General features: G+C 39.0%; 1 protein-coding gene across 1 annotated transcript in view; it reads right to left on the bottom strand.

Annotated features, from left to right (window-relative positions):
• dnah7 (dynein, axonemal, heavy chain 7) overlaps positions 1-16038 on the bottom strand; it is a 135273-nt gene that overhangs the window by 86290 nt on the left and 32945 nt on the right. The window contains exons 26-28 of the mRNA XM_051709515.1: positions 8041-8143; positions 7367-7494; positions 4758-4970 (exon numbers count right to left, since the gene is read on the bottom strand). Of these exons, the coding sequence (XP_051565475.1) occupies positions 4758-4970; positions 7367-7494; positions 8041-8143 (444 nt within the window). The remainder of the gene's footprint in view (positions 1-4757; positions 4971-7366; positions 7495-8040; positions 8144-16038) is intronic.

Genomic DNA, 16038 nt, shown 5'->3' on the forward strand with positions numbered 1-16038 from the left:
GCTGATAAACACTATTTATATTCAATGTCAGATTCATTTGGCTTTGATCCACAGCCAAAATGTGGAGATAGGGAGAGAGGAGAAGGAGCGTGCAATGGGAATTGAGACAAAGTGAAAATGTTTCACTCCTCTGACCCATGGTAACTCTATGCTGATAACAGTGGCAGGCGAAGAGGAACTGAGCAAGTTGCAGTTGGTAGTCATTCAGAATTTCTTTAACAAGTTTATAGGGCACACAGAAATGGTGGCTCAGCAGAAGCAGCCAGCACCAATACATATAGCCTAAAAATGAAATGAGATGTTAAATAAAAAAAGGCTTTCAAATTCAAAGTCAAAATTAAAGCTGATTCTTTAAATCACACCATTAAAAATTCAGTTCACAGATGTTGTAAATCAAAGTCCACGAATAGAAATGCAATGAAAAACACCACAAATTTTTACAGTCCAAAAATTTAAATATAGCTGCAAGCTGTGATTAATGGGGTTCAAGTCTTTAAGGTTCTTTAAGTACATACATAACAAATATTAAGTATTAATAAGACAGTCTGTTAGCACCTAAAACAATGATAAAGTGCCTTAATTTTCTGAAACATAAGGTTAGGAAGCACAAAGATATGGAATTTTTTACATTTCTGACTGTTAGAGCACCATCAAGAGGCATAGGTGGGCAATTGTTTCATGTGTCCTCAGACTGACCACCTACATAAGTGTTTTAAATTTGGTGATGATATCTCATTCAAGAGTTTTGACCTTTTAAGAAAAAGTGGCTACGCCCACTCCGTACATTTTGGCATATTGTTGAAACAATGCATGGAAAGTTCCAACTTTTTTTGATAATTATTGATATTGGGACTCCAGAGAATTTTTCTGCACTGGTTTGGTTCCGATCGGGCAAACGGCCTAGGACTAGTTTGAAAAAAGTAGCTTTTTAAAATAAAATATTAAGCAAATGATTTGTTTCACACCAATGGTTCTTGAGGCAAAGATGTTCACAATGAGGAGATCTATAATATGGTTAGATTTGTGAAACAGCAGTATATACAATGATTTCACTATGTAACACAATTTTTGTTCCTGGGTAGTAAGGGTTATTTCCTAATTGCTTAAAAGTATAGAAAATGGCTATTATTCCCCACAAACTTTGCTTTTGTGACCAGGACAGTGATATTTTGAAATTTACCTTTTTCCAATGAGAAAACAGGCGAATTTGTGTCTTTTCGTTCACATAAAGTCAGAAAAAAACAACATATGAATCCAAATTACACGTATTTATACTAAAGTAATACAAAAATGACTACAAAAGATTTAGAAGTGAGTCGTGTTTCGAGATTTACGATTATACTGTAAAAAGAAATTAAAAATTTGTTACACAGTGACACGAATGTAAAACAAGATGGCACCTCCTGGTGACCAATTCTTTTCAAATTTTGCATAGACCTCTTGGGCTAAGAGACAAATAGGCCTACCAGGTTTCATTCCGATCTGTCTTATTTAACCCTATATAAAAAAAAACTGCTGAAAGCTGTTTTTCAAGATATGTGGCTGTCCTCATAGACCTTGATGGCACCTTGGACAAAGACACTGCATGCAAAATTTCAAGTCGATCGGACCAAAGGTTCCATAGTTAGAGACATTTTTAGATTCTTTTTTTATTTTATTTATTTATTAATTTTTGGGGATTTTCTCCCCTTTTCTCCCCACAATGAATGCCCAATTCCCAGTGCGCTCTAAGTCCTCATGGTGGCGTAGTTACTCGCCTCAATCCAGGTGGAGAAGGATGAATCTCAGTTGCCTCCGCGTCTGAGACCGTCAATCTGTGCATCTTATCACGTGGCTTGTTGAGCGCATTACCGCGGAGACCTAGAGCCTTCACGCTATTCTCCGCGGCATCCACGCACAACTCACCACGTGCCCCACCGAGAGCGAGAACCAAACATTCTAGCGACCACAAGGAGGTTAACCCAACGTGGCTCTACCCACCCTAGCAACCAGGCCAATTGGTTGCTTAGGAAGCCTGACTGGAGTCACTCAGCACGCCCTGGATTCGAACTTTCACCTTTCTGTGTGGTAGTCAGCGTCGTTACTTGCTGAGCTACCCAGGCCCCTGACATTTTTAGATTCTTAATTATTATAGCGCCACCAAGAGGTAGAAATGCAACATTTTTGGTGTCTCCTCATAATAACCCTTTCCATATGTGTATCAAATTTGATGACAATACCTCATTCCGTTCAAGAGTTATAACCATTTTCGTAAAGGTAAACGTAGTGCTGCCTAGGAAGAGTTCATTTTGAATTTTTATCAAACAGTCCAAAATAGTAACTCCAGCCAGGTCTCCCAAGCAACCAAATTGGCCCGGTTGCTAGGGAGGGTAGAGTCACATGGGGTAACCTCCTTGTGGTCACTATAATGTGGTTCGCTCTCGGTGAGGCACATGGTGAGTTGTGTGTGGATGCCGCGGAGAATTGCGTGAAGCCTCCACACGCGCTATGTCTCCGCAGTAACGCGCTCAACAAGCCATGTGATAAGATGCGCAGGTTGGCTGTCTCAGATGTGGAGGCAACTGAGATTCATCCTCCGCCACCCAGATTGAGGCGAGTCACTACGCCACCACGAGGACGTAGAACGCACTGGGAATTGGGCATTCTAAATTGGGGAAAAAAAGGGGAGAAAATTTAAAAACTATCCAAAATATTGAGAAAAGGAATGGGCGGAGCCAAAAATAGCCAGATCTTAAAAAATTTGCCATGACGCAAGGAAGAATTTCGATTCTAGCCCTTACGGATGCAGAGATATGAACACAAATGCAAAGGTGCTTATTATAGTGCCACCTAGTGTCTGACGGATGTGTGTGAGGGTTCCTGAGTAGTGGGGGGGATTTGGAACCATCCTGCCAAGTTTGGAATCTCTACGACTTACGGTCTCTGATGCCCAGACACTTTTAGGGCAGAAAAAAAGAAGAAAATTGGAACACTTTATCACTTTAAAGCTGCACTACGCTAACAAATTGCCTTTACTGATTGAGTACATAAACAATCAGGTGTTCAAAACATTGTCCTTACCTTATCCCGATTCACTACAGTAAACATATAAAAATTATTTGTATTTTGAGCAGTCAGGTAGGATTTGGCGCGAAATCGATATGTGTTGTACAATACAAACATAATAGAAGATAAAACACTTGAATAATCATATTAAAATATATTGGTAATACTGGTATACACTGTTCTCTATGTAAAAGTGTTTTGAGTGTCAGAAAAGCGCTATAAGTGTAAAATTCATTCATTCAAAATATGTAAATAAAGTTTTTTTTTTTTTTTTTTTTTATCTTCATCAAAGCAAGTAATATTTCAGTTTTAAATGTTTATTGTATAACATAACATCAATATAAAAATAGCACGTTATAACTCCGGCACTGAATATCTCCCAGTCATGATCACACACAGTCGATGTCCAGGTAAGCTGAAATCATGAGATTCACGTAACGTGTTCTTCCGCAAATTGCTTGCAATTTTAACTTTCAACCACAGATGTCGCTAGAGAGCACAAAGTTATGTAGTGCAGCTTTAATCAATTAAATCAATATCTTAAATCTTTCATGGTGATATTAGGTAGTTACACTTTACTTAACTGTAAGGTTCAGCAAGCTCATGAACTATAAGAGAACTATAAGATATTTTCAAAATTTTTTAAAAGGATCAAAACTTAAAAAATAATATGCTGTCTAAACTAATATGCTGTCTGTCAGGTTACATAAAAAAAAGAATGTGTATAACAGGGTTCAGCAACCTTTTTGATATGGAGTGCCATTTTTTTATTTTCATGATCAATGGCTGTGCCGACAACCCCCCCCCCCCCCAAAAAAAAACCACATGCAAATGTATGCGATTTTCCCCTAGTTTCTATTTTGCATTTTTCTAATTTAATCATTTATTTTTCATTACAAATTATATGTTATGAGTTAACAAAGTTAATGTCACAAATTAGCTTATTTGAGGATTGATCATGAAATTGTGTGGTATCTTAAATATTTCTATTATGTCACTGTAATCATTTAATCACTAGTACGCAAGCAACAGCGAGAGAGGAGCAGACTATTTTATTTATATGATTTATTTCCAGGTTTAATTTTGAACACATTTTGAATAGACTCAACCCCACCATGTGGGTTTATGTTTTCTCTTTTAATCGTTTAATGTAATTTTGAATGTCCATGGTTTAAGGAGCATGTACCTGTATGCTGGGTTGGAAATCTCAAGGATTAACAGTGGTGTTTTTCTTATTGCATTACATGTTGTTCTGAAAACAAAAAGAAACAAATGAAACACGGAATGTAGGCTGTCATCCGCGCAGTCTGTCCGAAGCAAAGCAGGTGCGTTTACTCGTGTGATTAACAGAACGTGAAGCGCTTCCTGCTCGTGATATGCAAATGGCTTGCATGCGCTGCACGAGTCTGTTGGGTATACTGCAGTCTCGTCACATTTTAACTTTTTGTTTAGCCTCCCATTCAGCTCATGAAAACACGCTGCATGATCATGAGCAAGGATTACATCAAGATTTAGATTGGAATGCAGGTGCAGAATTTATATAAATAAAATAGTCTATTCCTATCTTGCCATTGCTGGCATGCCAGTGACTACCCCTCATGCCATAGGTTGCCAACCCCTGGTGTATAACAACAACAAAGTATTTTTATAACAACTTAGTATAACAACAATAACGCAGCATTAGGGGGTATGTAAGGGGATACGGAGCCTACCTTCAGGTTCCCTGCGGCAGTGAGAACAGATTTGACAGCCCTCATGCCATAATCATAGTGGTGCTGGGACGAGAGCTGCTCAGAGCACAGCCTATACGTAGCTACAATTTTCACTGAGAGAGGTCGTGCTCTGACAAATCCACAGGAGTACAGCACAATCTCAGCTATCAGAGCATAGTCTGGCACCATCATGGCTACTGTTCGAAACAGAGCCTGCAGTAGACAATTACAAAACCATTACAATCATAGAACAAGTGCAATGAACAATCTGCTGTAATTCAAATTTTTTTTTTAAAAGGACAGGAACAAAACATTGAAATTAAACCGTGACAGCAAGAAATAGTGGAATAATATAGAAACACTATAGATACTATTTAGTAAACTACTACAGTGCTGTGGAAATTATTTGCCCCCATCCTGATTTCTTCTGTTTTTGTGTATTTTTCATACTAAATTATTTTAGATCTTCAAACGAGATATAACATAAAACAAAGGCAACCTGAGTAAATACAAAATCCAGTTTAAAAAAATGTATTTATATTATTGAAGCAAAAAAGTTATCCAACACCTATATAATTTCTACATTTCTGCAGAGCTACATTCCCACCAGAACTACATTCTGATGCTAGTGAAACTTTGTAATACAGCACTTTTTGTACCACTGTCTCCTTAAGAAGATTCGCTTATAATGTATTCCTCTTTTGAAAGTTGCTTTGGATAAAAGCGTCTGCCAAATGAATAAATGTAAATGTATATCACCCATGTGAAAAACTTTAAATTTAATAGCTGGTTGTGCCACCTTTTCCAGCAACACCTGCAACCAAATGCTTCCGATAACTGGAGATCCACAACACTGTGGTGGAATTTTGGCCCACATTTCTTTGCAGAACAGCTTTAGTTCAGCCACATTGGAGGGTTTTCGAGAATGAACTGCCCGTTTAAGGTCCTGCAACAGCATCTCAATTTGGTTCAAGTCAGGACTTTGACTAGGCCACTCCAAAACTTTAATTTTGATTCTTTTGAGCCATTCAGATGTGGACTTACACCTATACTTTGGATCATTGTCTTGCTGCATAATCCAGTTGCGCTTGAGCTTCAACAAATGGACTGATGACCAGACATTCTCCTTTAGGATTTTCTGGTAGAGAGCAGAATTCATGTTTCCCTCAATTATTGCAAGTCGCCCTGGCCCTGAAGCAGAAAAGCATCCCTACAACATCGCACTACCACCACCATGCTTGACCGTAGGTATGATGTTCTTTTTGTGGAATTCTGTGTTTGATTTACACCACATGTAATGGGACCCGTCTTCCAAACTGTTCCACTTTCGACTCGTCAGTCCACAGAACATTCTCCCAAAAGGTTTGAGGATCATCAAGGTCTGTTTTGGCAAAATTCAAATGAGCCTTAATGTTCTTGTGGTTAGCAGTGGTTTTCACCTCACCACTCTTCCATGGATGGCATTTTTGGCCAGTGTCTTTCTGATAGTGGAACAGTGACCTTTATTGATATGAGAGAGGCCTGCAGTTCCTTGAATGTTGTCCTTGGCTTTTTTGTGACTTCCTGGATGAGTTGTTGCTGTGCTCTTGGAGGAATTTTGGACGGTCGGCCACTTCTGGGAAGGTTCACTACTGTGTCAAGTTTTCTCAATTTCAAGATAATGACTCTCACTGTGGTTCTTTGGAGTCCCAGAACCTTTGAAATAGCTTTGTAACATTCCCAGACTGATGTATTTCAATCACCTTTTTCCTCATCATTACTGGAATTTCGTTCAACTTTGGCATAGTGTGCTACTGGGTGAGACCTTTTAGCCAACTTTATGCTGCTAAAAAGTTCTATTTAGGTGTTGATTTGATTGAACAGGGCTGGCAGAAATCAGGCCTTGGTGTGTCTAGTCCAGCTGAACCCCATTATGAATGCAGTTTCATAGATTTGGGGATTTAGTAACTAAGAGCAAATACTTTTTCACACAGGCCCATTTGATATTGGATAACTTTTTTGCTTCAATAAATAACATTATAATTTAAAAACTGTGTTTTGTGTTTACTCAGACTGCCTTTGTTTTATGTTAGATTTTGTTTGAATTTTTGAAACAATTTAGTATGAGATGTACACAAAAACAGAAGAAATCAGGATGGGGGCAAATACTTTTCCACAGCAGTGTATATAGTAAGGCACAACAAAGTACATAAAACAGACTGAAACCAATTAATCATGATAAGAATAATAAATCATTATAATTAATGGATACAATGTTAGTACTTAATTTATTACACTGTAACAAGAACACTAATGTGAAGTGATACAAATACTTTTCTAATGTTATTCCCATTGTGGCTAGCACTGCTGGGTTACCAACAGAATGTCAAAGAGTCTTGAAAGTTTTTCAAAGACTTTTGATTGTATGTAACTGAATCAATTTTTAATAAAAGAAAAATCTGCTATTTAGCTGCTGTATTAGTGATTTTAAGGCCAATAAAGATATTAGACCTTCAGGGCTTTTTGCTGGGCAAAAAATTTGTGTCATTGGTTGAATCTGACATGGTCAAATTATAAATTGTATTCCATATGCATTGCACTTCTTTGAATGTAATAGGTTTTCTATATACCTTCAGGTTGTCAGGTAGTTCAGAGCGCCCCGCATAGCCAGGGTTCATGGTGATAAAGACAGCACAGGTAGGGTTCAGTTTCAGCTCTGTTCCCTCAAACTGCAGCATCTCAGCATGGGCAGAAATACCTTTAAAGAAAAATGTATCCATACATCAACACTTAAGAAATCTCCTATACTAAATACATTTCTGCAATTTAAAGGGATAGTTGAAATAGAAAGGGAACATTAAAATCCTGTCATTATTTTCACCCTCATCTTGTTTCAAGCCAGCATGACTTGTTAGGAGGAGATGTTAGGTATAATGTTAGCTTGTCACCTTTCACTTTCATTGCATCTTGTTTTCATACAATTAAAGTCAATGGTGACTGAGGCTAACATTCTGCCTAACATCTCCTTTTGTGTTCCATGGAAGAAAGTCTTTTTGGAACAACACGAGGATGACAAAAAGATGACAGATTATTTTTATTTTTTTTGTGAACTACAGTATAAGCATCCTATTGCTTGCCTCAGCTGGACTCAAATTATTATGTTCTAATTTAGGTGGGTATTAAGTATGATAATGTAATGGATTATTGGAAAGAGTTTTTCTGTGCAGTAGCTCCACAGATTGAACCTTTAATTACATTTAAATCACCGCAGAAAATAACTAAGAATGTGCACACAAACACATACCTCTCTGGATGGTTAAAATTTGCTGAGCCACCACTGAAAGTACTTCCAGATCAATGCGGTTGAACTCGTCAAAGCAGGCCCAGGCACCAGACGACAACAAGCCCTGGAAAAGACCAAGAAGCTGTGCCATGACTTACATCAGATGTAGTCAGAACACTCTGTGCTGCCAGATAACTGACAAGGGGTGAGCAAGATGACATTCAAATATAAGCCCTATGCAATTTAAGCTCTCTGATTGAGATAATGCTGTAGTTCCATGTACTGAGGCTGTAAAGCAAAGGCATTAAAAGTTTTGCTATCACACCCGACTAAAAGAAGAATTGACATGTCTGTACTAATATACTAGATATTTTCCCCTAAAGTTTTGTCTAGTTGAACTGTGGATTTAGACAAGGTTCAATTTAAGTAGTAATATTTTGTGAGGTCAATAATCTTGAAGACAACAAAGTCATTATGGACTTTTATTTAGTCCCTTATATTAGTCGCATATAAACCCTTACTATAAGAAAAATATTATATTTTCTTTACCACAACAATCCTGGCTTGCTGAAAGTGTTACTGTAGTAACCAGTGATGGACTTGGCAGTCAGTGCTGTGCTGTGCTGTTCTGTTTGAGAGTGTTTTTTTTTAAAGACACATAATACTTGAATGGGTCACGTGACGCCGTGCAAGAAGCAGACGTGTGTGCGACGAGCTCTGCGCACTTGGCTCTGGAGACTGGGCTCTGGAGACATTAAAAGACACTTACATGTTCAGGATGAAAGCCCCGACAGGCCTACAGACAGGGGACTCGATTTGGATGATGCGGCGGGAGAGGTGATCCAGTGTCAGTTGTCCAACATGTCGGTGATGCTGACGAAGACTCTTGCTGACTTGGGGGATCTCGCTGTAATACGTCGATCGATTACAGCGATGGAAATAAAATTCTCTGAGCTAGTTACAAGAGTGACTGATGTTGAGAGACGAATCGATTTTTTGGAAATTTCGGAGAGGGAATTAATCGCTAATCCACCCGTGACCAAAGTTGATTTGGAACATATCCTTGAAAAGCTTGAAGATCTTGATAATAGAAGCCGCAGGAATAACGTTCGAATTGTTAGAATTCCTGAGCATGAGGAGGGCAGAGATATGGTGAAATTCCTAGACGAGTTTTTCCCGAGTCTGCTCAACATAACAGGCCACAAGCTGGAAATCGAGCGAGTGCACAGAGTCCCAGCTCACAGATTTGCTGAGGGAGATAGGCCCCGATCGATTCTGGCCGGATTTCTGAGATCATCCGATAAAGATCTTGTGTTGCGCCAGGTGAGGAGCAAAGGAAAGCTCTCTTGGAAGAATCATAATATTTTCTTGTTCCCGGACTTTGCGAGTTCGACAAGAGAGAAACGCGATCGGTTCAAGGAATGTAAGAAACTCTTACATCAGCGAAAGATCACTTTTGCTCTGATGTTTCCGGCCAAACTGAGAATAGAAACAAAGGACGGTCGCAAAGTATTTACATGTCCCAATCAGGCAATGTCTTTTATTGAATCAATGGGTGAGTAAACCATTGGGTGTTTCTCATGTAAGTGGGTCGACTCGCAGTACTTACTCTGGCTTTTGAGGAAGTGGGCGTTATTTTGGTTTCTTTTTTCTTTTTGTGTTGGCTCCGCCGAGCGGCTGGAGTTTGTTTTGTGAATAACACTTTTCCTTAAAGAAAGTTTTGCATTGACGAAAGATTACTTTTGCATTGAAGTTCCCGGCCAGTTTGAGAGTGGACACTACGGATGACTGCAAAATATCTACATGCTCACACAAAAGATGTCTTCTATAAAGTTGACGGATTGTGTAAGTCATGTTATATACTTTTATTGGTTCCGCCTAGTGGCTGGAGCTTGTTCTATTGAATAACACTCATTTGGAACAGCTGTGGATTAATCTGTTCATTCTTCATACTTATTCCTCCTGCTGGCTGTAGTTTGTTTTGTTGAGTATTTTTACGGGACATTGGAATGATTACGTCATCCGTTGAACTCATAATAGCCGGCTCACTGAACATATCTGAACGGTTTTATATCAGCTGGAATTTGGTTTGTGGAAGATCACACCTTTGAGACAGTTCTGTGAATGAATCTACACATTCTTTGTGTTCATTCTTCCTATTGGCTGGGGTTTATTTTACAAAGTATTTTCTGTTATGTAATTTTGCCTCACAAATTTGTGAAGCAAAATTGAGCAATCTGATGGCAAAAATGTCATGGGGGCTCGTGGGCGTTCATGGACCTTTTGAGTTTATAGGGATTGTCGCCTGTTGGCGCTTTCGTGCGTGGGGTTAATGCGCACATTTTTCTTTTTTGTGTTTGTTTTGTTCGGGGGGAAGTTCGGGGTTTGATTGTTTCACTAATGGGGAATGTGGTCTGTATAATTTTGTTTTAGACACATAATTTATTTTTTCTACTATATCAAAATGTCAAATGTTAATATGAGTGTACTATCTCTCTCCACATGGAATGTAAATGAGTTGGGGCACCCCATAAAAAGAAGAAAGGTTATTACTTTTCTTAAACGTAAGAAATATGATATTGTGTTTCTTCAAGAAACGCATCTCTCCCTGCAGGAAGCTGAAAAATTTGGGAAGATATGGGGTGGACATGTTTTTTTTAGTGCTGGCTCAAGTAAGAGCAGGGGAGTCATTATATTGGTAAATAAACATCTACAATTCAAATGTCTAAAACAGACTAAAGATAAATTAGGGAGAGTCATTATTGTTTTAGCTGAAATTCAAGGGCAAAGGTTGATTTTGGCTAATATTTACACACCTAACGCTGATGATCAGGGCTTTTTTATAGATCTTAAAGGGATGTTGCAAACTGCTGGCACCCCTCAATATTGGGAGAAGACTTTAATCTTTTGATGGACTCAGTCCTTGATCATAGTGAAGCAAAAGTGTGTAAACCACATAGAGCAACAATGACGCTTCACAGGATGTGTAAAAATCTTGGTCTTACAGATATTTGGAGACTTTTGAACCCATCTGGTAGGGACTATACATTTTTTTCATCAGTCCATAAGATTTATTCTAGAATAGATTTTTTTTTATATCCAAATCCCTCATTTCATCTGTTGTTGATTGCTCAATTGGAAATATCTTAGTCTCAGATCATGCCCTGGTGAGTTTAGAGGTGTTGCCATATACAGAGAAAAAGAAATCATATAGTTGGCGCCTTAATGTGTCCCTTTTGCAAAATCCTGATTTCCAACAAATGTTAAAGACTGAAATCAATGTTTATATGGAGACCAACTGGTCCTCAGTATCCTCTGTGGGCGTGGCTCTGGGAGGCACTTAAGGCGGTTCTTAGGGGTCGGATCATACAGTATGCCTCATTCATCAAAAAATCCAAAGTACGAGAACTCATGGAGTTGGAAGAGAATATTAAAAGTGCAGAGGCAGAGCTGAAGCGCCGTATGTCAGCTGATGGCCTCAGAGAATTGACCCGATTGAAATATAGATATAATACTATTTTGTCGTAGAAAGTGGTGTTTTGGTTATTCAGGGCAAGACAGTCATACTTTGAGTCAGGTGACAAAGCAGGGAAGCTTTTGGCTAGATATATAAAGCAGAGAGTGTTTCTCTATCTATCATTCCCTCAGTGAAATCTGCTGGTGGTGAAATTTTTACCTCAGCCATTGATAGTAATAATGCCTTTTAAGAATTCTATCTTGATCTTTATAGTTCCACGTCTTCGTCTACTGATAAAGATATTAGAAACTTTGTGGAACCATTAGATCTTCCTAAACTGAAGACTGAGCAAAAAAATGCTCTTGATTCTGAGATTACCTTGGAGGAGCTTGACGAGGTAATTAAGGCCCTACCTACTGGCAAGGCTCTGGGGCCAGATGGTTTTGCCACAGAATTTTTTAGATCTTATGCTACAGAACTGGCTCCACTTTTGTTAGAAGTTTATACTGAATCATTAAAGAATGGAAAGCTTCCTCCAACCATGACACAAGCCCGGATCAGTCTGATTCTTAAAAAGGACAAAGATCCAAGCAAGTGTAAAAGTTACCGTCCAATCTCCCTGATCCATCTAGGTGAAAAAAAAAAATTCACAAATTTTGGCTAACAGATTAAGTAAGGTTATGACATCTCTTATACATATAGATCAGGTGGGGTTTTTTCGGGGCCGTAGCTCTTCTGATAACATCAAGCGTCTCATCAATATCATCTGGTCAGTAGCAAATGATCAATCTCCGGTCGCTGCCATCTCACTTGATGCTGAAAATGCGTTTGAAATGGTAGAATGGGATTATCTTTTTAAGATTTTGGAAATGTATGGGTTCGGGAGTACATTTATTGGTTGGATTAAGTTACTTTATAGACACCCTGTAGCAGCGGTACAAACAAACGAATTCATTTCAGATTATTTTACTCTGGATAGGGGCACTCAGCGGGATTGCCCTCTTTCCCCTTTATTGTTCTGTCTTGCCCTGGAACCATTAGCAGCTGCGATAAAGGGGGAGGATGATTTTCCAGGGGTGGTGGCAGGAGGTGTGGCGCATAAGCTTCTGCTTTACGCAGATTATATTTTATTATTTGTCTCTGAACCTACTAGATCTATGCCTTGCCTCCACATAATTATTAATTTATTTTCCAAGTTCTCAGGATACAAAGTTAATTGGTCTAAATCCGAAGCTTTGGCTCTGACAGCGTACTGTCCAGTAATGGCTTTCCAGCCGGGCACCTTCCAATGGCCCAAACAGGGCATTAAGTATTTGGGGATTTTATTCCCAGCAAATTTGTCTGATTTAGTTAGTCAATTTTGACCCTTTAATAAAAAGATATGAGCGATGTGGGCAGGTGGGCTTCATCACATTTATCGATGATTGGGAAGGTTAATGTTATTAAAATGAATTGTATTCCAAAATTTAACTACCTGCTACAATCTCTCCCTGTAGATGTTCCCCTCTCTTATTTCAAGCAATTTGATAGCATAGCGAAGTCCTTCATTTGGAATGGTAAACATCCCAGATTGCATTTTAATAAGTTACATAGGCCGATAGACAAAGGAGGGCTAGGCCTACCCAAGATTTTGTTTTATTACTATGCGTTCAGTCTCAGACATTTGGCTCATTGGTCACTTCCACCTGAGAGAGCCCCTCCCTGGTTTGTTATTGAACAGGCAGTTCTTGCCCCTTTTTCGCCATTACAAAGCATCTCTATCAAACTAATCGTAAAAGTTAAGTTACACCCCATTATTTCCCATTTACACTCGGTATGGACTAAAGTGTAAATGTTGCCACGAGCATATGGCAGAACCCAAGATTATGTATTGGCAAGTCCCCTTTCTGCTGGCCAGAGTGGATTGTGAAGGGGGTTGCTACACTCGGTAACCTATATGAAAGTGGAGTGTTGAGATCTTTTGAAAACTTGGTCCAACATTTTGGGATCCCCAGACCTCAGTTTTATTGGTATTTACAATTGCACCACCTGCTTTGTACTATTTTTGGGAGTAGCAAAGAGATTTTATTGGACCCCCTCTAGATTATATAGGTTTGGTCTAAAAGACACACCCACCTGCTGGCAACGCCAATCAGAAGTTGGAGACACAACCCATGTTTTTTGGGGATGCGTTAAGATCCAAGATTTTTGGTTAAAGATTCTGAATTATTTGCGTGACATTCTGGGCACTCAAATTTTACTTTGCCCCAGACTTTGCATTTTGGGCAATGGGGAAGTTATAAATTCAGGCGACAAATATATAAAAAATTGGGTTCTGACTGGTGTGACGACTGGTAGACAAATTATTTTAAGGGGATGTAAGTCAGACAGAGCGCCACCATTTCCGGAGTGGTGTGCGGAGATGGGGAGGGTGGCGGCTTATGAGAAGATGATAGATGGAAGGCTGGGGTTGGAGGACTTATATTTCAGGAAGTGGGGTAGGTATTTGGCAGATTTGGAGGAATCTAGGGGAAGGGATGAGGAGGGAGACGTTTAGTTTAATTATGCATGTTTATTATATATTTTATTTTGTATTTATTTTTTTTATTTATTTTTTATTTTGTTGTTTGTGTGTGTGTATTATTTTATGCGACCACAGGGGTGTTCTTTGGGGTAGGGTGGGGTTGGTGTTTGTGGAGGGATGTTAATGAGGGTTAAAAGTTAAATGTTGATTCTGTGTGTATATTTTTCTGTTTTTCTCTGTTGTGTTTTTTCTTTGAATCAATAAAAAATGTTAATTACAAAAAAAAGACACATAATACTTGACCTCATGAGTACTATTTAACCTTGACATTATCTCATGTCTTTTCCATTCAGCCAATGCCAAATACTGCAGTATTATTCTGATTGGTTCTGATCTGATCCAGAGCTTCCGGTTTGGAGAGGACGCTGGCGCACGTTAGCTGCCGCTTCTCCACTCTGGTTTTATTGTTTGTTTATTTGTTTTTACTGTTAGTTTTCATTTGAAATTTACATTTTCTGCAGCTGGATTGCTTTGTTATAATTTGATTTTATTGTTCGAACCTCACTTGGATCGGATGTGCTACTGTCTCTTTGACCTGTTCTGCTGCTGCTCTCTGAGTCGGGATCGGGCTTTCTCAGCGTATTCGCTTTGATTTTGATCAGAGTGTGGAGGGATCCTAAATCCGCACTGGATGTCATCATGCGGCTTTTTCTGACTATTTGGCACATCCGCATCTTCCTTCTATCAGGGACTTGTGCAAAGCAGTGGATTAAACAATTCATCTCACTATGACAAGGTACTCATTCTCCAAACATCATGCCCGTCCTGACATCAGTGTTATACAAACTTTGCACTCCATGCAACTTTTCCATCAGCCTAGTTATGTACATAGAGGCTCTCGTCGGAAACGCTGCATTACTGGAGCCGGCATCACCGTGTCCTGTTCGAGTCGTAGATGCTTGATTCTTCATTACTCAATCTGCCGGGGCATTTGCCCTAGTAACCTATGCTATCCTGAAATTCACTCTGACAAGCGCAGTGGGATTACGCATCTCAGTACTGTAAGACTAGCACACTTGAATACGAGGTCACTGAATCATAAAACGGCTCTCCTCTCTGACATTATTACAGACAGAAACCTTGATGTTTTCTGTCTCAGTGAAATGTGGCATAAAGACAATGACTACCTCAATCTCAATATGTGTGCCCCATCTGGTTATACGTTTATTGATATGCCGCGATCCACTGGTAAAGGTGGTGGACCCACTGTTATTTACAGTTCCGATGTGTCAATCACTGAAATCGCTGCTCCTTCTGTTTCATCATTTGAATGTTTGGTTTTTAAAATCAATGGTGTTTTGTCTGTTCTTGTACTGCTAATTTACCATCCTCCTAAACCTAACCCACTCTTCTTCTCTGAACTTACTGAACTGCTGACACTTCTAAGTCCTATTTGTTCAGCTATGGTATTAACTGGAGATATTAACATTCATGTTGACAATCCAAATTGTGTTAATGCTGTCAATTTTTTTGGAAATTATTGATGGTTTTAATTTTACCCAACATGTCAACTTTCCTACTCAGAGGTTAAAACACACATTAGATTTGGTTTGCTCTGCTGGTGTTATTGTCAGTCATTGGACAGCACTGAAATGAGTATAAGTGACCATAAGCTCATTACTTTTGAACTCAACACTTCAACTTCAAAGTCTTTGATTGAACGTGTTATCACATTTAGAAACATCAAGCACTTGGACTATGACCTCTTCTCTAACTCTGTTTCTGTGCTTCCAATATTTAATTCAGTTGAGGACTATGATTCTGTTTTGTCTACTATGTTGGAGGAGTTTGCACCTCTGAGAGAGCGTGTTGTCACCTTTAGGAAACCATGTCCCTGGTATACAACTGAGTTACGTTTACTGAAGGCCAGAGGTAGGCAACTAGAGCAGCAATATAAAAAGTCTGGATTTCATAGGCATATGTTTGTTCAGCACCAAACTGATTATCACAACTCTCTCAATGCTGCACGTAAAGATTACTACTCTAAAATCATTAGAAA

Source organism: Myxocyprinus asiaticus, chromosome 10 (assembly GCF_019703515.2).
Source record: "Myxocyprinus asiaticus isolate MX2 ecotype Aquarium Trade chromosome 10, UBuf_Myxa_2, whole genome shotgun sequence".
Taxonomy (NCBI): Eukaryota; Metazoa; Chordata; class Actinopteri; order Cypriniformes; family Catostomidae; genus Myxocyprinus; species Myxocyprinus asiaticus.